This window comes from Coloeus monedula, assembly GCF_965178545.1.
Source record: "Coloeus monedula genome assembly, chromosome: 2".
Lineage (NCBI taxonomy): Eukaryota > Metazoa > Chordata > Aves > Passeriformes > Corvidae > Coloeus > Coloeus monedula.
Window position 1 is genome coordinate 42536556 of NC_138782.1, and position 19766 is coordinate 42556321.

General features: G+C 37.2%; 1 protein-coding gene across 4 annotated transcripts in view; it reads right to left on the reverse strand.

The window, feature by feature from the left end:
- Positions 1-19766, reverse strand: part of PDE10A (phosphodiesterase 10A) — a 178786-nt gene that overhangs the window by 35580 nt on the left and 123440 nt on the right. For 2 of the 4 annotated variants that reach the window (XM_082276919.1, XM_082276916.1), the window contains exons 6-10: positions 9781-9921; positions 7286-7441; positions 4532-4582; positions 2695-2753; positions 10-61 (exon numbers count right to left, since the gene is read on the reverse strand). In XM_082276919.1, coding sequence (XP_082133045.1) covers positions 10-61; positions 2695-2753; positions 4532-4582; positions 7286-7441; positions 9781-9921 — 459 coding nt within the window. The remainder of the gene's footprint in view (positions 1-9; positions 62-2694; positions 2754-4531; positions 4583-7285; positions 7442-9780; positions 9922-19766) is intronic. The other 2 variants (XM_082276917.1, XM_082276918.1) reach the window with 2 other exon arrangements.

A 19766-nucleotide genomic window follows, 5' to 3' on the forward strand; every position in this document is an offset into this window, starting at 1 on the left:
ACAACTTACCATTATATGTTCAAGTAGAGAATCTATTGCAACTATATTATCAAAATATGTTCTGCAGAGAAAGAGAAGTCAGTAAACATTGGCATTTAGTGAAACACTTCTCAAATGGATGTCAGGGGCTCTTGTTTCACTATGGCTTAACATGGAGCCAGAAAAGGTGAGGACATACCACTGCACCTTGAAAATCACTGAGTGGCTTGCTACAGCACAATGGAATTAAGAAACAGTCCTAGTTCTGTTCCCTTAAACCATTATTCTACAGAATTGAGAATATTCTTTATTATACATAGAATTTTCTCTGTAAAAAAAGTAAAAAACTACCAAATATTGCCTGCTGTGAGCTGAATAGGATCCTGCTGAGCAACACCAAGAATGCATCAAAATGCTTTAGCACCTCTAACACACTGAAAATTTGAAAAGCAGAAGTAAAAAGGAAAAGAAAAGTAGTAGAATACAAAAAAAAAAATCCATTTCTTTCAAAACATTAAAATATCCCATTAGGTTTACCCATATTATGCACAAAGTGCATAATATGAATAAAACATATTATGAATAAAACTATGTAGTGTGGCTAAACCCATGTCATATTATCTAACCCTTAACACTAGTTGAAAGGCAACTATTTAAGAAACTCTTAATGGGTCTTCTCTATCAACACCAGTTAAAGTTGAAGAAAGGGAATGATCTTGTAACTTATTTATAAGAATCTCAGTTTCACAGCAAAATGGTAACTGTTCAAGGACAGTCAAGAACATTGAAAGGTAAAGGTCAAACTTATTAGTAAAAGAAGTCTAAATCTTCCACATGCCGAGTCCTAATAACCCTCGGATTACAATGTTCTCAGCAGACAAAAGGCATTGTCCCATGGCCTTGAATATATACACAGCTCAGTTCTGTTAGGGGCTAGTGGAAAGGACATATATAATACACTAGTCTTACATTGCCAGGGACATGAAGAGGTGGAGTACTGCATACTCTGCCCTTTCTAAAATGTTGCAGAACATGTCCTGGAGACATTGAACACTAACTATTTCCCCACTGAATAGGAAATTCTCCTTCCATGTTAGCAAAGGTACAGACCACTTCTAAGAGGAAACTAATTATTTTCTTGCTGATACAAGTACTTGTCTACATAAAGTTCATAAAGATATTATTAAATGATATCCCAGTTTTGTGCCTTAAAACACAGGTTTTATTTTTTTGTGAAACTAAAAAACTCTAGCAATTGATAATGCTGTATGAGAATTATTTTCTTATAGAAAGGCATAATAAATATTTGCAGTATTTATTGTCATTTTTATCTTAAAAATGTAAAACAATTACAAAGTTCTTTAAAACAATCTCAATACTATGTCAGCCCAAGAATAAATTGCCAGTCCATAATCTGGGTATATTAACATAATTTTTTTGGTAAATTACTTCACTATGGATGTTAGCAACATCAAAGCACTCTGGAAAGGAACATAATGGTGCAAGACTCGATAAGAGTGCCCTTTGGGAGGCATGCTCTGAATTATGCTGAAATTAAAAAAAAGGTCATCCTGAGAAAAAAAGCTGGGAAAAACATCTGGATACAACCAGCTTGCCCTCCTTGCAAGGGGGAGACTCCTCCCTGTGGTTTATTACTCTCCATTCCAGCTGGGTCAACTTGGCTGCCTACATTCCTGAGCAATGGCATAGGAATCTTGGACATCCTCTAATCTCATCAGTTTGAGAATTGTTCATCAAGACCCACAGAAGTGTTTGTAGCAAAAATCCGAGCCATCTCATTTTTCCACAGTATCATCAGTACGTTGTGATGCACTTTGGAATTCTTCTATTAACTAGTTTCATAAAACACTGTTAAGCACCCCAGACTGATTTACCAAAAGTACAGCCCTGGTTTATCTTTTGGTTTATTGGTTATCTTTGCTATTTAAAGTTCCTAGTAGCAATGGCAAACAAAGAGATGAAGGAACAGCGGATCACCTAAGACACTAAACTGCTTTTGCAAGTGTAAACTCAAGCTTTCACACTCTTTCCATGCTTTCAAATTAATCTTGCCTCATAGTGACAAGAAATTAAAAGCAAACATATTACATGCAGTAAAAGTCTTTGAAAATTAAAACAGCCTTCAGAAAATGCAGGGGAAGAACAATCATGTGGCAGCCCTGATTCTTCAAGGATTTAACTCTGAAGTCCCTATATGTATGCATACATGCGTGCATGTCCAAAAAATTGATGGGGGGAGATTAGGGGAAGCTGAAGCACACCAACTAACTTTCTGTAGAGTCCTTTCAAGCCTTCTAAAATTGCCATGAGACACCAAGCCTATCTGTCACTTCTCAAAAGATGGCTACACTTAACTCTGACAGAAGAGGTGGAAGAAAAGGGGGGAAAAAAAATCCATGCAAAAAACCACAAGAATCAAGAAATTCTGTAAGGTAAAAATGAATGTCACATTTTCTTCTGCACCACCACCACAAAAATTTTTGAAAGGTATATACTTCTGCCATCCGTATCACTTGTTCTTGTCCCTATGCTGAAATTTGCCCACCCTCTGAAGTGTGCCTTTGCACCTACTTGTGAGCTACAGTGAGTAGCTTCCACTACTGCTATTGAGTGAACACAGGTAGATTGGAAGAGCCATCTTCCAAAGAAAAGCTCATCAAAAACTCATGAGATTATTTTGCAAATCACACTTACTTCGATACATCAAGCAAGAAGTCATTCAGTTCAGTCTGCTTGGCAAGGCCCCGGCACACCTGGAAGCACAGATCATAGAACCATTTGCTCCAGAACACTGATGTGAGAGGGAAACTGGAGTCCCATCCCTTTCATTTGTATGAAAAAAATACCAGTACGTGTGTGTGTGTGTGTGTATGCGCTACAGCACTGTATAAAATTAAAAGCTGAATTTGTGTGCTGGGTTTCAATCTTAGCTATCTAGCTGCTGAGTTAAAACTGTGAAACACAAGTAAAATCTTTCCTAAGACTCAGTGAAAGCTGTTGGTTGCTATACTTGTTCATGCTGTCTCAAAGGCTGTCACTGAATGTGGCTATGGAATGAACATTTCCTTATCCAGACCCTCAGATCTTCTGAGAATGTCAAATACTTTGTTTCCCTTCTTCCTTACCACACTTTTACCACTTTTTTCCAGTGTGCAAAGTAGCATATAGACACAACATCAGGCAAGTTTAACTAAGCTAAGCAGCAGATGATATATGCTCAACTTTGGGAGAAATCAGCATGAATATGAATACAAAAAATAGTATGCATACTTCTTTTTAGAAGCAAAATATTAGATGAAGCAAAGCTTTCAACTGTATTTTTACTTCACCTATTCACATACTCTGTATCTGAAGCACAATTGTACATCTGTATATTACTAGAGCAAGCACTGAGGCCAAAAAAAGAAAACAAGCCTCTACTGCTTTTACATTTTTACACTCACAAAAATATCACTTCAAACTAGTGATATCTTTCATCTGTGCAATGCAGATACAAAATGCCAGATCAAAACCCTTGCATTCTTCTCATGCAAAAAAACTTGGGAAGAGCAAGCCTTCTGCTTGGAAGAAGGAAGAGAAATAAAAATGACCAATGAACAAGCTTGAACTTAACTTTACATGTCGTGTTTTGTTAGATGTGAAAGATTTCTCAGTTAAGGAGAGAATAATTCTTACACAGGTGAAGCTACAAGTGCATGCAATTGCAATTCTACTAGTGTACAATAGTCTGTGCCAGCTTATTCTTCCTAGATGTGAGTGCCCACCCCAAAGTCAGTGACTTCCAGCACCGAGGCAGCAAACATCAGAGCCTAGAAGAAAAAAGCAGGAAGCTTTCTGTGCATCTTCTGACAAGGGTATGAAAGACACCTTGAAAAAAAGAATGCCATGAATTTCCTCCTGGGACTTGACAGAAGAATCTATTTTAGCATCTTCTCTGAGTTGACAGAATACGTTTCATTTCAGTGTTACCATCTTCTGCTAGCTGAAGTAACAAAATCTATTAGGAAAGCTGCTGGGGTTTGCCAGAGCAGCTTGACACTGTGTGAAGCTCCATTAGGCACCCAGCTAGGGACAGCATGAGGCATCCTTAGTGGCTGTAGTTACAGAACCATGAAGCAGCTAGTGAGGATGGCTTAAAATAGGCTTTGCTAGCAACACCTCATAATTTCAAACTGAACACCAAAGCAGGAGGAAAGCAACCAGTTTGCACAGCAGTTGCCTTTCCACAAAAAAAAAAAAAAAAAAGAAACAACCCTTCAAAATTGTTGTGATAAATCCACTTTAGTCATTATTTATGTACTTTGTTCAAGTATCTTTCAGTGTTTGTTACTTGATCCATGATTGCAAGTGAGGAAAACTAGTTCAATGAACACCAAAAATGTTAGCATATTTTTCCCAGGTTCAAGGAAGGGGCCTTAATCAATGCTTTAGCAGTGACCTCTACTTAATGTGATCACAATCCATGCTCCTACTAAACAAGTACAGGAAGACAAGTTACACAGTGAAAAAATTAAAAACCACTCACACTTACTTGTACTTGATGTATTGCTACTGAAGCCCATGCAAGATTTGCTGTTGCAACCTGCAACAAAAGAAGAAACTCTCTCTGGAGTAACCTTGAAAAGTGCACATTGGTTACATGCCTCTTTTCTCTGTCCACCTGCTAAGTAAATTGACTGAACTGTTTTAGACAGGCAGGCAGTAACAATTTGTGGGAAGACAGTTATTTTGTGGAAGTCTCAGTGTACTTTCGAATGTTTCAATTTTAGAGCTTACCGATGCTCTTCAGAAGCAGAATTGGGTACCCATCAGCTCAGAAATACAACATCAAAACAAACATACCATAAGCTGAGGGCTTTAAAAATTACACTGTTGAAAAGCATTTGCCATAGAAATAAAATATACCTTAACATGTTTCTGGGGCTGTATTTTTCTTTTCTTCAGCAATACCTACTTCCAGCTGTAAACAGGCACTGCTTCTCTCATTACTGTTTTGGTGGCAGAAGAACCAGACCTGATCCCTCAGCTCAAGACTAGTTTGAAGTATGACAGTTTCCAGGCAACATTTCAAACAAATGTCATGTAAACTGCAGCTAACTATGATGTGCTGCCATGAATAATCTCCTGTCCTTGAAGCACAGGAGCTTTATAGGAGCACAGGGAATGGAAGCACAAGAGGTCAGCTTTTGCATAGCTTCCTAAGGTATCTTTTATATTTTATATTTTTAAACAGAACACTTTGCACACATTTCATAAAAATTGCTAATGGTATCCAAAGGCTTTCTGAAACCTGAAAATGAAAAGAATGCTTTAGAACACTCAGAAAGTGACCTTTTAAATATTTTTAATTTACTAATAAAATACTTTCATTTAGCAGCCAGTCTTTTCCAAGTAGAGAACATTCATGGACTTTAGCTACAGAAGGTATTTCAGATAACATAAAACATTCATATTTTCACAAAGCAGCGCATGTCTGAAACCTATCTGAATTGTAGATTGATCAATTTTAAAAATTAAATACATTGTGTGTAGGCTGCAGAATTAATGAAGCCTGGATTTGCATGAATGCCTGTTCTTTGTTCTCTGAGCAGGGACACTGGCACCACCATGCTAATCTAGTCCCCTACCCTGACCTCTCCCCCTACCAGTGAAAAAATACAAGGTGTGACAACAAGCTGAAGTGGCATTGACTACCCAAATAATACACACATGTAAACATCAACTGAATGCTAGGGTACTTACTGATAAACAAAATATACACTTGAAAAATACTGCTGCTGTTTTCCTTCTTTGGGAGGACTAGTTTTAGTATCTCTTGCCTGAATATTTTCTGTCCTTTTCATGCATATAATTCCTGCTCAGTACAGCTAAACTGCACCATGGTGGATCTCATACGACTATCGAGACAACACACCTGGCTAGAACTCACTCCATTTTGTCCTAACCTCTGTTCAGGTTCCCTTCCCTGGGGAAGGGTACAGAGAGAAATGAATGGTACATTAATCTTTACATCAGGGACATCTTAATGGGACGTAACAGGATCCTCACCCAGACGTGAGACCAAAGATGCACTTCTCACACCTTTAGTCCAGCAACAGCCTTTGCAACACCTGTTCCATTTTCAAATTCATTTGTATTTGGCTAATGGCTCCTAACTTTGGATTGACAAACAGACATGTACGGACAACAGAGGTACACAGGCCTTATATGAATATAGTAACACATGCAGAACAGTCATGGAAAGGGGAAGATGAGTATGAATGGGAATATCTGGATAGGGAACCATCAGAATTTAAGAAAAGCAGAAGAGAGCTTTCTGAGTGTCACCTAGACTGGCAGGTCATCCAGGGACCAGCACTACTATACACAGTTTCTAAGGGCATCTAAGTCAGGAGACAAAGGACAGTGAGTAAATCTTGACAACTCACAGAGATGGGACAGGCTAGAGGCACAAAAGCTATCAGCTCCTAAAGGTTAAAGAAAAGGCTGACCCAAAACCAGCCCATGGTTTTCAACCTAGAAAGAAAACAGGAGACCATAAGGACTTGGCAGACAGCATCCCTTGTCCTCCTGTTGCAAGGAATTCTGGAGGGACCAACTGGATACCTGCTACTGGAAATACCTAGACACACACATCTTGGTGCTGGAGAGCGTGTGGCAGTAAAAATGTGAATGCAAACATCAGAAATCTCTTTTGCTTCGCTTTGGATTTAAAATCACTTTCCCCTCCTGAGACCCAGCACTGAGACTTGATAAACTGTTGCTGTAACATTGCAACATTATGTTTTGCAATAGGGCTCATTCCTTGAGAAGCCGCACCAAAAAGTAAACTAAAGTAAATTTTAAAATCTTACCATAATGTAAAATAAACCTGTACTGGAAAGTTAAGATGGAGACTCAAGATAACTGAGCATTGCCTATTTTATATAAAGTGATTTTGGTTTTTCACGTTTGATTTACACTTATATTTCACTCACCTGCCCTGCGCTAACTTCTCTAACAACTCTGTATTGAGTTTATAATCAGTAAAGAAACCTTGAATCTGTTCATCCACAAAAGAACATACGGTAAAATTCTTGATGTGTCCCTGTATTTGTATATTTTACCTCCTCTAACTGAAAATACAAATCACTAATTTTTTTTTTTAATAAGAACAAAAATCAAGCATGAAAAAGGTGTAAACTCACAAGTAGAGTGAGAGACAGAAGTTTGGAGTGGGGGGAGGGATGGGAGTGAAGTCCTGACCATCGTGGGGAAGTGGGCAAAGGCTGCACAATGAGCTCACCTCTTGGTGACTGTGGTGGAAGGCTTCTTTGCCCCAGTGACGGTAAAGCTCCAGGATACCAATCAGGTCACCAATTGCTGTGACAATTGGCAAACACAGAACAGATTGGATACGGGTCCCTGACTCCAGTCCAGTACCTTTGGGAAATCGCTCATCCTAGAAAATGCAAACATAATCTGATAAAATGTAAAATCTGATAAAACATTAACAGGGAAGACATACTGATATTTTCCTCCCCCTCCTGTATGAACCAAATCTGCAGGAAAATTACAAAATTCACTAAAACTCATCTCTCAGCATAACTTACACACAATATTAGACATCTACTAAAAAAAACGTAATTTTAAAGTCTCAGCATTAATTTACATATAACCTTATTGATGTAAGGTCAGAATTAGCTGTGGTATTACACCCAGCTTTGAGTTTGTTTATATAATACTTTTTTTCTCTAATCTCACAGGTAGCAAAACCAGCATTTCATTACTAATGCCTGTCCAGATTAAATAAAAACCCAAACAAGCAACACTACCACCCCATCATCTTTCCCTTCAAAAAAACCCCAAAGCACTTGTAATCACGAAATGGACTGCTCAGATCTCAGTATTAGAAAGCAGACAATAGTGCTTGCAAGAGAAAAAAAACTTGAAACCCGAGGCTAAAGCTTTACATTATACAGTTATAACCCTCAATAAACTCTTGCTGTGCCCCAAAAAATTATGCATGAGAGTAAGCATCTTCTTCCTTTGCTTATGCATCCTGAATGAACTGGTGCAAAAGTTACAGAAACAAATGCTAAAATAATCCTACCAGCTGCTATAAAAGACCCAAATACATAACTTTTAATCCTCATAGGGAATGTCCAAGGGTTTATAGCTTCACTTCCCCATGTAGGAAAACTCAGGCAGACCTGAGAAAGCAGGTTAGTAATGCAGTCACTACCCAATGTGAAGTGTGCAGTCCTTCAGTATTTGATTTGCACCAAATGTTCCCTGCAGGCTAAGCTTAGGCAAGACAGACACCCCTTCAAGGCTGATCAAAATCTCTCATTTCTCAAAGAAAACAGCAAGTAATCTCTACCTTAATTACTAAGATGACAATCAATTTGAACAAATGACAGACAAAAGAGAGTGGGAAGCACTTTGAAACACGAGCCTTCTGCTTTCTCTTTTTAATTCTGTCCTCCCACAAAAAAGGGCTGGCAAGTCTACCTGCATGTGCTTCCCTTTCACTGTTGAGAAGCTCCTAATATCACACAAAGGCAAACCATCTTACCAAAAAGAATCTTGCTGTTTGGTCAATGAATCACTGATATTAAACCAACAAAAAAGTTCAAAACTACTCCTCACTAAATCCATGATTTTATTATGAATGTAAAATCAAAATACAGAACTCTTGTAAATAAGGCACATGATATCAATTGAAAATTACCACTAAAAATTTAAACCCTTAACTGAAAAAACATACCAACACATAAAATCTTAATGGTCCAAAGTATGTAGAAAGCACTGACTATTACTGCAGGGGAAGCAGCTTCTGCCTTTTGATTTTGTGGCTCTGTCTAAGTGTACTCACATTAGGCATCTGGTATTTTTTTTTATAGCCCAGATTTGCCCAATTAAGGTCACACAATTTTTAACAAATGATTTCGAAAATAGATACAGCAATGTCCAATTTTGGTCACAGTATCCAAAAACTACTATTCTGGACAGAACTTGAAAAGATAGGAAACACTGAAGAGAGAAGAGAATATAAACTTCCTTGGCATTCTCATAACCAGCCAATCATAAAGTGCTCATATAAAGTACAGTTTAAATATCAATTTCATACAGTTGCATAGATGCAACTAGAGGATGAAGTGTTTTAAAAAATTAAAAAGGACAGACATACACAGTGCCAAGATTTATCAGAATATCACCTTAGGAATTTCTGACTCCTGTTACAGAAAAAGGCCTGAATTTTGATATCAGTTACAATAGTGCACCTTTCATGTAGATCTACTGATATTATCAGTACTCTAGCTTTATACTGGAGTACGCAGAGATAAAAATCCTGCCTAGTAACCAGAATTCTGACTGACATTCTTGTCAGTGTGAGCCCTGTATTAAAATTACATCAAATTGTCAAATTTGGTTGACTATATGAAATTCTTCTTGTTTGGGATTAACATTTCAAGACCAAAAAGACAGGAGTTTTGACTGGTTGCTTTTTCCAAGTGACTATGGTGCCATTATGTCCTTTACCTGACAACCAAAAAAAAAAAAAGTTAAAATAACTCAAACCCAACGTGAAAAAAACCCCAAACCTTTAAAATTAGAATTAACTGAAATATTCTGAAATAATTCCATCAGCTAATCCAAACTCAAATTTATTTTCCTGGTATCAAGACAGATGTAAATTCTATCATTAAACATTCATCTCAATAAACATTTCAGCATCAAAAAATTAATTCTAAGAACATGCTGCAATCATCTCATTAAAAACAGAAAGCTTTTTACCCCCAGAATATCTTCTACTAACAACGTTTTTCTGGATCTGGCTACATAAGCAGATACTGTAGTGCCATGTGCAATGGGCCCTGCAGGAATGAGTTGTGGGTGTCCTTCTTTAGCTCCTGGTGGTGTAAATATACACAGACTCTAGTTAGAAGGAAAAAAAAAAAAAGAAAGAAAGAAAAAAAAAGCAATTAGAAATCCTGATTACTTTTACAGTTACTGCACAACCTGTGTAGAATAAAGTAGATAGTGTAGAGAAACACTGCTTTCGACAATGAAAAGTAGTTGAAAAAACACTGCTTAATTCTTCTGTAATCGTAGAAAACCCCACTCTAAAGTCACCCAGGTAACTCCTGAACAACTCCTGTGGAGAACAGTGGATAACTAAGGTCAGTTATTGTTTATATCAGGGTAGGATTGCATTTACTTTGAACACACAATACACAGCATACAAGATTCACAGAAGAAAACATTACTTTGTAAGAAAAACATTATCTTTTTTTTTTTTTTAATCTAGGATGCACTCATTTATTTCAATAGAAAATACTCAAAAAGTAGAGATAACAGCTAAATTTCTTGTTTATATACCACAGATAGATGACAATGCCACAACACAATGTATTACTAACATTCCTGTTAAGAATGGCCACAGGTTGTGCTGCTGATTAATTTTACTCTCAGAACTTGCTTTCATTAGGGCTGCCATGAAACAGGGGCTGTTTTCTAGCATGGATTATTAAAGGCAAAGTTTGCATGCAAAAATTCAGCATCTACTCTCAGCTGTAGAAAATGAAGTGATGATATGAGATGCATCTTCTCATAATTCTCCTTTTTTAACAAATATTCATGGCCCATTATAAAACATTAGTACTAAACAATTCCAAAAAAACCCCACACTGAAATGTTCAGAAACTAAGGCGATGCAATATAACACACCATATAAAGGTACTCCTGCAATGATGAAGACACCTTAGCTGTAATGGATTAAAAGCATTTTCAAAGGAGAAAGTTTGGACTTTATGCTGAGGGGGAAAAGAATGTTCAATAAAAAGTATGAAATTCATAGCCAAAACAAGATTGAAGACTATATCCAAGAAGAATCAGTAGTCCAACAATTAGGGTATTTAGTAAGTTCAAAAGAAAAACACTCAAGATTCTGACAAAACCAGTAACTGAATATTTTTCTTCTTCTTAAGCAGAAAGTCAGTCCCAAAAAATTCAGCAAGAAAAGAAAGTGAATTTTCCATTCAGTAATTCATTTGTTAATGTGTGGTACAGATGAAAATCAAACTGTCTTAACAGAGAAAATAGAGCTGCCCCAAAATATTTTAGCACTGACAAGTGTTTTCTTCAGTTGGAAGGAAAGATGTTCAGATTATTTACTCCATTTTGATGTCTTGCATTATAGTACAAGGACATGAAATCATGGAATTTTCTGTTTATTCTTATCCTAAACCTGAACCTTATTCTTCAAATCCATTTATGCTCACAGCTTCCTTGAAGTGTGGCCTTTAGAAGTAAGATACACTTGAAAATTCAGATTGTTTATTTTTCATATGAACTACAAGCATGTAATTAAAAAGAAAAAAAAAAAAAATAGGCAACATCCAAACAATCAAAAACCATTAAATCGATACATTGAATCTGTCAGAACAAGCCTACTCAATCTACCAGAATAAAAAGCTCCATTTATTCTTACTTTCTTATAATCTAATAAAGATACATATAATTTTTAAATGAAAACTTAGTTTCGCAGTTGCATGCCTTCATAAGCTTCAGTTCATGTTTTTACATGCACTCAAATAGAATGAAAAAGAACATTTTACATAACACAGCCAAGAAAAGCACATCATGATCTAAAAAAAAAAAGAAGTACATTATTCTAATAAAACTGAAGAAACCACAGATCATTATTTATTTAAGTCAGTGCTCTAGTATAAAATATTTTTTAAAAAATAAAAAAGGCAGCAAAATATAAAGGGCATAGAAATACTGCAATACATATCTGTACAGAAGTCTGATACGCTATACTATATGCTTAAGATCAACTATTTTAAAAGTACTCATAATAGGAACAGTAACACTATAATGTGTTCAAAACTGAAAAGGGTGTTTCTGTTGCAGAGTACTGCAAAATGCAGAGATGCAACGCAATGTTTAAAGTCTGATTGATGTAGTCCAAGTAGTGGAACAAGTCAAAATCAACAGGACATCAGAGACCAAAGTTGATTTTGCCAAAGATGTCAAAGACTAACACTTTTATTCACAGTATTGTTCTTACATGTTTAAGACATATTTGATTCTTTTTGCCAAGGTAGCAACAATTTACAATTTACAATTTACAATTAGCAAAATAACTGCTCTTTAAATTAAGTGTGTAAAATGTGCTTTTCCACACTCATCTCCTGAGTCATGCCCAGCGCTAAGTAAAAAATGATGCACAAATCTTTCTCTTCTCAGAAAGAGTTTCTCAAGAAAAAAAGGGAAGAAAACCAGATGCTTGCACCAGAAAACAAAGAACTCACTTCTTCCACACATACATGGTTCTTTTTTTCAGAAAACACCTTCAGCAAATCTTCAATGGCCATAAAACCTGTGTTGACACCATGAAGTATTGCCTTCAAAGACTGCTTGCACCAGCACAATCTTTCCCATGTTCTTGTGCACCATTTTGTCTGGTAAACCCCTCCATTGATAACACCATGAAGTACTTCTGTGAGTAAGCATCCCTATGCTGGAAGAAGTTTGTGGACATTATTTTACTTCCAGCTTCTCCAAAAAGAGTTTTGCAGAAGCAATCCCATTCTGCTTCTATGGGAAGTTGCAAACCCATGGCTAAGGGGTCAGTGATCGAAAAACTCTTCAAACTACCCAATAGGTTCTAAATTTGCCTCTATTCCTCCTGACTGTAGAGGTAGAAAAGTATGACATTGCAGAAAAATTGATAATCTTATCCTGACCATGAAGCACTACTAAAAAGAAAGGCAATTTTTCTCATAACCATATATAAGCTGAAATTAGTCCATGAGCTTCTACCATTCCACACTGACTTTATACATATAGCTAATAAATTGTCATTAGTGTTCGTACATTCCATATTTAAATCTGAATGAGTTCTAATGTTTATTGCCAATTAATTATGTAGAAATGTCTGGAGCAGAAGCCATCAATGGCAAGGTCAGCCAAACAAAACACAGTAAACTGTGCTCTGCTCTACTAGGGCATCTTACTGAAATAATCTCTGAGGCACCCCACAGACACAGCTTTATGGGAATCTCTAAAATTATCACTGTCAAAAACCAGCAGGTTTTTCACATCACCTATCCAGCTCACATTTAATATTTTCTTTTGCTTAAGAAAATTATTATGAAGCAAAATGTACTACAGAAATGATAAAATTTGGGGCTCACCTACTCTGTTCTAACTATGAATGACTCCAGCATTCTTTTTATTTCCAAACGTACATTCAAATAATCTTTCAGTAGCTCAAAGGGTAACTAGAAGTGTTCCCATACATACACCAGATACTGCATAAACCTTCACAAATAAGTGAAGAAATGAATAGACTGGGCCCTTTCAAATTAACTTGCATTTCCTCAGTTGGTCTGAATATTTTACTTCATAAAACAGTTTGTGTTTCTGGTAATGATAATGAACAGTGATTAATAATCAAAATAAGGAACCAGTTGACTTTCATCCACAACTTAAGCAATATACAGTCAATAAAAAAGGAAATCTGAGAATATTAGGACCCGTGATTTCTCAAATACTATATTGATAACTCACAATGCTGTAAAAGGAAGAGGTTGAGGAGACAGCAGGATGCTTGTGCACTGCTCACAGACCCTTTTGGTGCAATTACCACTTGCAGTGAGCCTCTAAGTCAGTATCAGAAAGAGATAAATACACATAGCACTTTACTGATAATTCAATGTCACAGTCTCTCCTGACAAAAGTTAAGTAATAAAAGATAACTAGTGTAGAAAGAGCATTAGGTATCTCTACTGATGATGAGAGAAAAGGCAACCAAGATAGGAGAGTGAGTCTGGGTTTGACAAACTACCAGAAGGGTAAACATTGGCTTGGACAGAGAATCCTTTGGAAGCCTTCAGGTTCAGGCATTCTGGCAGCTGGTAGTCCACAGGATTCTGCAATCCCCTATTTTGATCTGTTTACTCTCCTTCCAGACAAAGACAGAGCCTCCTTTCCTACATCAATCTCAACTACCCTATTAACAATATTCTTCCAACAAGTTCCTTATGGTGATGGACTTCTTTCTTTAAACGTAGTATGCAGGGGAACACCAAAGTTTGATACCAAGAACTTCCCATACCTTGTTGAAACCCTAGACTACATGAGATGATTCCTTTCCTTCCATCTGTGACAGGACAGAGTGTTCTGGTTGGGCCTAAAATCTCCAAAATTATTCCTCCCCTCCCAGTTTAATCACTTAATTCACTTTGATAAAAGCCCACAGCCAAAAAAACTCCTATTAATTTTGATGGATGTTACAGTGTGGTTTGGAATGCACTAATGACCTATCATGAACACAGAGAGCAAGAGGTTCTTAAAAAACCAAACTGAAGCAAAACAGAAAGTCCAAACTAAATTATGACCTTAACAAATGTTTAAACACTGGTGAACACAGACAAATGTTACAAAATTCACCATTTCATCTTGGTGATGTTAGGCTAATGGTTGGACTCAGTGATCTCAGGGTTTTTTCCAACTTAAAAGATTCTATGATTCTAGTCTATGACCCACATTTCTTAGGCAACCTAGGTATATGCAACATATTGCAGTCTCTAATATCTTTTTAAAATACTAATGTATTAACAAGCCTGCCAGTCTACAGGAATGCAGAATGGTGTACTGTAACTTTTTCTTGAGGGATATCAAGATGACAACATCCTCTATTCACAGATAAACCCACCAACTTGGCTTTCAGATACATAGCAAGATCAGTATACGTTCAATAAGCCATAATACTGTGGGTTTTGGTGCTCTTTCCTTGGTAAAATTAAGTAATTTATCTTGAATATCTTACTGTGGCTGAAAAAAACTTATTTACTCCTCATTTCTAACAGCTAAGAGCATGCACATGAAGATTTACTCATGTTCATCTTGCCATGCTGTCGTAACTTGCCCCATTTTTGGTGTTTTAGTGAAAATCTCTCTTGACAGAGAAAGCAGATTAAAATCCCAGTAAAAGAAAATATGAGGAGTAGCAGCAAGTGTTATAACACAACAGCATCAACAGCTCCTGATAGATATTGTTACAGCACTAAGAAAGAACCTGAAGTTTTCAGTAATTTTGTTCTTTGGTTCTTCTGATGAACAGGACAACTACAGGTATAATTGATGCTATTTTTCTAGTTGCTGTTGGAATGCAGTTTGTCAGAATCCAGCACAACACCAAATCCTATCACAAAAGCCAGTAACCATTCAACCAACTACATCAAGTTTGCCAGGGCTGGATTTGAACTGCAAACATGTATTCTTCAGCATCATTTCACAAACTGTTATTTCTTCTTTTTGTATAACTACTTATAACTAAGCAAATGACAATCATAAACCAATTTTTCTAAAATTTCCTTGCAGAAAAGAAGTCTTGATAAGAACTAGGTTTAATGATTAGAATGAGGGTTGAAGTACACGTGACAAGCATTCCATTGACAAACTGTTTTGGTGGATCTTTATCTAGTTTCTTCCACAGCACAATTTGCTGATAAAACTGATCCTAAAAATGCTTCGTGGAAAATAATTTAATATTCAACTGACAGTAAATGAAAGCCTTCATACTAAAGCATTGCTATGTGATTTGCTGCTTGGGGGAAAGAAAAAATTAAATAGAGATTGATCAAGCTGATATTATGTGAGTTTAATGGCTTTTGCTGCTCACATCTGTTTCTGTTCAGTAACAGCAACAGATTTTTACTCTTGGTAAAGTACAACTTAAATGTAAGACCACAAAGCCTAATGATAAGATTATCTGCAGATATTTACAAAGGCTGTGCCCTTAGGCCAGGATTCTTAGCAGGAATACAACTCATCATAATAGGCAAAGATGACCAAGAAAAACAAACAAACATAATTAATTTGGAAAGTATTCACAGCCAAAACCCTCGGATCTCTAAACTGCATTAGTTGAAATAGTAGCCCAATACTACCATGCTAAAATCTTAAAGAGCTCTAGGCAATTATGTTCTGGGTTTAAACACAAGTGCAGCAGTCTGACTGCATCAAGTACACAGGGATAAAAGAAGAAAAAAAACCCAGCAGCAACTACCACCATTTTTTATAAAAGCTTATTTCCTTAGTGATAAATCACAGCGTACTTGACAGGAGATTTATAATTTTAACCCACATCATATGTACAAATGTTGGACACTTGTGAAATGAAGATGATGCAGTTACACTTACTGTAGAACTACTAGCGGTTGGGTTTGGTTTGTTTTTTGGGGGTGTTTATGTTTTCATCCTTCTGAATGGTATCAATTTTTAACTGCATTTAACTCCTGGAAACTTTCCAGTTGATTTACACAATTGAAAAACACCACAAGAGTTATACCAGTTCATTGACACAGAAAACCAAGCTGACATACCTCTCTACCATCCCTTCCATTTTAGTCAGCTGAAGCATTTTTCTGAAAGACATTTGGCCAACAGGTCTCAAACACTCCTCCAGGACGAGGATCCCTGAGCTTGCACAAGCAACAGACTGTCATGCTTCATTACAGCCACAACTGAGGAAGTTTTCCCAATTCCAGTTCAAGCACGCTACTTTTTGCCCTACACACCATAGGTATTGGAGGTGATTCCCTTCCTCTTTGCCTTATCCAGGCATATCTTCACCCCTCAACTTGCTTTCCTTTAGACAAAGCAAAACCACTTCTCTGGTTTCCTGACCATTCTCTCTGCTCTCTCCTGAACTCAGTTCAGCTCCTCCAATTTTATTTTTTCTTAAAGTGCAGTGTTTAAACCAGCCATATTATTACATCCGGGGCCTTAGCAGTGGAGAGAAATAGGAAAAATACTTTACACTAGGGCTAGAGTTCTGTTTGTGCTACATACATAAATGTATTTTTTGATACAGCAATGATATTGCACACTCATTTTTACCTTCAAATTCACTGAAAACCCTAGAATCTTTCTCAGAGTCATCAACTGCCCTACACAGAAAAAGGCAATCTGTAGAAAGCTGAGCACTTTTCCTAGCTGAAACTTTGTCTGGTTTCTTCTGACCATTTTCCAAAGACCATTTTGAAATCTGATCTGTTCCTACAAATATATCTGCAGTCCTATATTCTTTCTTCACTCATGCATTAGTGAATACACTAAGCAAAACCAGATACCTGGATAAATCTTTGCAGATTTATGCAAAACAACCTCCCATTCTGATAGTGAACCACAAACAACTGGTCTCTGTCTAATTTTCTAGCAATTTTTGCATTCTACCTATAGTATATATTGATGTACAAACAGACTAGTGAATGGGATGCTGGAAAGCAGTGCTGAAGAAAGGGGCCTGGGGGTCCTGGTTGAAGGCAAGTTGAACATGAGCCAGCAGTGCCCTGGCAGCCAGGAGGGCTGAGCAGGGATGCATCAGGCACAGCATCGCCAGCTGGGCAATGGAGGGGATTGTCCCACTCTGCTCTGCACTGGGACGGCCTCACCTTGAGTGCTGGGGGCAGCTTTGGGTGTCACAATATAAGAAAGATCTAAATCTGTAAGTGAGGATCCAAAGGAAGGCCACGCAGATGGTGAAGGGCCTTGAGGGGGAGTCATATGATGAAAAGCTGAGGTAAATTGGTCTTTTCAGCCTGGAGAAGAGGAGATTGAGGGGAGATCTCATTGCAGTTGACAACTTCCTTGTGAGGGTAAGGGGAAGAGGAGGGGCAGACACTGATCTCTTCCTACTGTGGTGACCAGGGACAGGACATGAGGGAATGGCCTGAACTTGTGTCAGGAGAGGTTTAGGTTGGATATGAGAAAATGTTCTTCACCCAGAGAGTTGTTGGGCACTGGAACAGGTTCCCCAGGGCAGTGGTCACAGCACCAGCCTGACAGAGTTCAAGAAGCATTTGGACAATGCTCTCAGGCACATGGTGTGGCTCTTGGGGTGTCCTGTTCAGGGCCAGGAACTGGACTTCGATGTTCCTTGAGGGTCCCTTCCAACTCAGGATATTCTATGATACTATATTTATCATTAACACATTCCACAAGTCCATTTACCTGAATATTAAATTAAACAAGACCAAAATCTCTGTAAAATACATTTTGGCAGTTATTTATTTCTTTCTGCTTGATAATTTATTGACTCCAATTTAAACTCAGACAGTGTAACTCAACAAGAGCTTTCGCTCTCTGCTGAGTATCACTACTCGCTGGCAAATAAGAAAGCAATAGATTTCTTCCACTTTATATACAAAAAACTGAATGATGTTAGAATTGATTCAAGGATAAAGACAAAAGGTTTTTTGCAACTAGGAGGATTTCACCTGAAAATATGTTTAAAATACTCAAATTTCAGAGAAAATATCTATGCATTCAAAAACCAGAGACAGCTAGCAAGCTGTACATGTTTTTTTTCCCGGGTTCTTAATAATCCAAGTCACCCACCTCATACACTCACTAGGTGGCACTGCACGCACATCAAGCCGCAACAACTTCTGCATGACCAGAAATTCAAGAATGGCTTAATAAAATACACCCTGAAGCACAGAGTATGTGCACATATTTGTGGCCTCACATAATTATTTCTTACAATAAAGCTATTGGAAACTTCTGTCTGAAGCGAGGATAATCTGTTTGTCAACACAATTTGCAGTTTCAGGAACTAAGTAACACAAGACCAAATAAAAGCTACTTTAAGTGTATGCCTGTTAAATATGAAGTCATATGTCTTTACGTAGGAATCACAGTGTAATCACGAGGCAAATTACTCACAGAAGTAGAAAATATAAACAAGAAATATCTGAAGAATTGTTTAATGCAGTAGTACATTAGGAACTCTTTAACTTTGATAAGTATTTTAGAAATATTGCCTTATAAAGATGTCAGTTTATGGGCTTAAATCCATGCCCAGCTAGCATGATACTTAAGCAATTGATTTACACACATACAGTATCCAATATGAGGATTTCAGAAAATCCTTTAAGTCATGTTTGAAGATGATACTTAATTAAGGTCATAACATGAGAATTATGAACTGTATATTCATCCCCATAAGAAATAATACAGAAAATTGAAAACAAGTCAAGTCCTTTGCTGGAGAGTTGTGAAACATTCCTGTTTGATGTGGAAGTGTTTCTGCTCTCTGGTATATAGTATTTGTAAAATGGCTGCTACGTACCTTGAGAAAAAAATAATTTTATTTGCATAACTACGCTAACCCATGGACAAAGATAAGTCCTTAGATATGGAGAATGTTCAAAAACCAGAGGAAATATGGGCACAGGTCTGCTCAGAAAACGACCCTGACAAGGAAGCTTTACTAATTTTACCACCTGAGTACTTTGCAATGCATTCTACCATATATATAGCACAGGCAGAACCAGATTCTGATACACACGGGAACTTCACAGGGAAGGAAGGAGTTGGGCATGCACGGGGTGCTTACCTGCTAGAGGGCAATCATTTGAAAAGCAGAATCACCATCAGAACACTCTTAGTAAGGAGTGCACCGAGTTGTAGTGCTTCCAAGCAATTTGAACAACCAGAAGGATGCTAAAAAAACTGAACTGGCCACACTCATTCTGGCACCAATTCTGAGTAATACTTGCATAAAGAAATGCACTGGAATCTGCAATTGATGTGTCATCTTCCATTAAAGCAAATTCACTCAGGTAAAGATCCTGAAGGCATTCGACCAGACCTGTCAGCCAGAAGTTACCTAGTCCTTACGCTGTTTTCCAACTCTAATACAAATCAAAATATAGTATATAAACTTCAATAGAGAGAAAGAAAATAAGGCCATAAAGAAACTT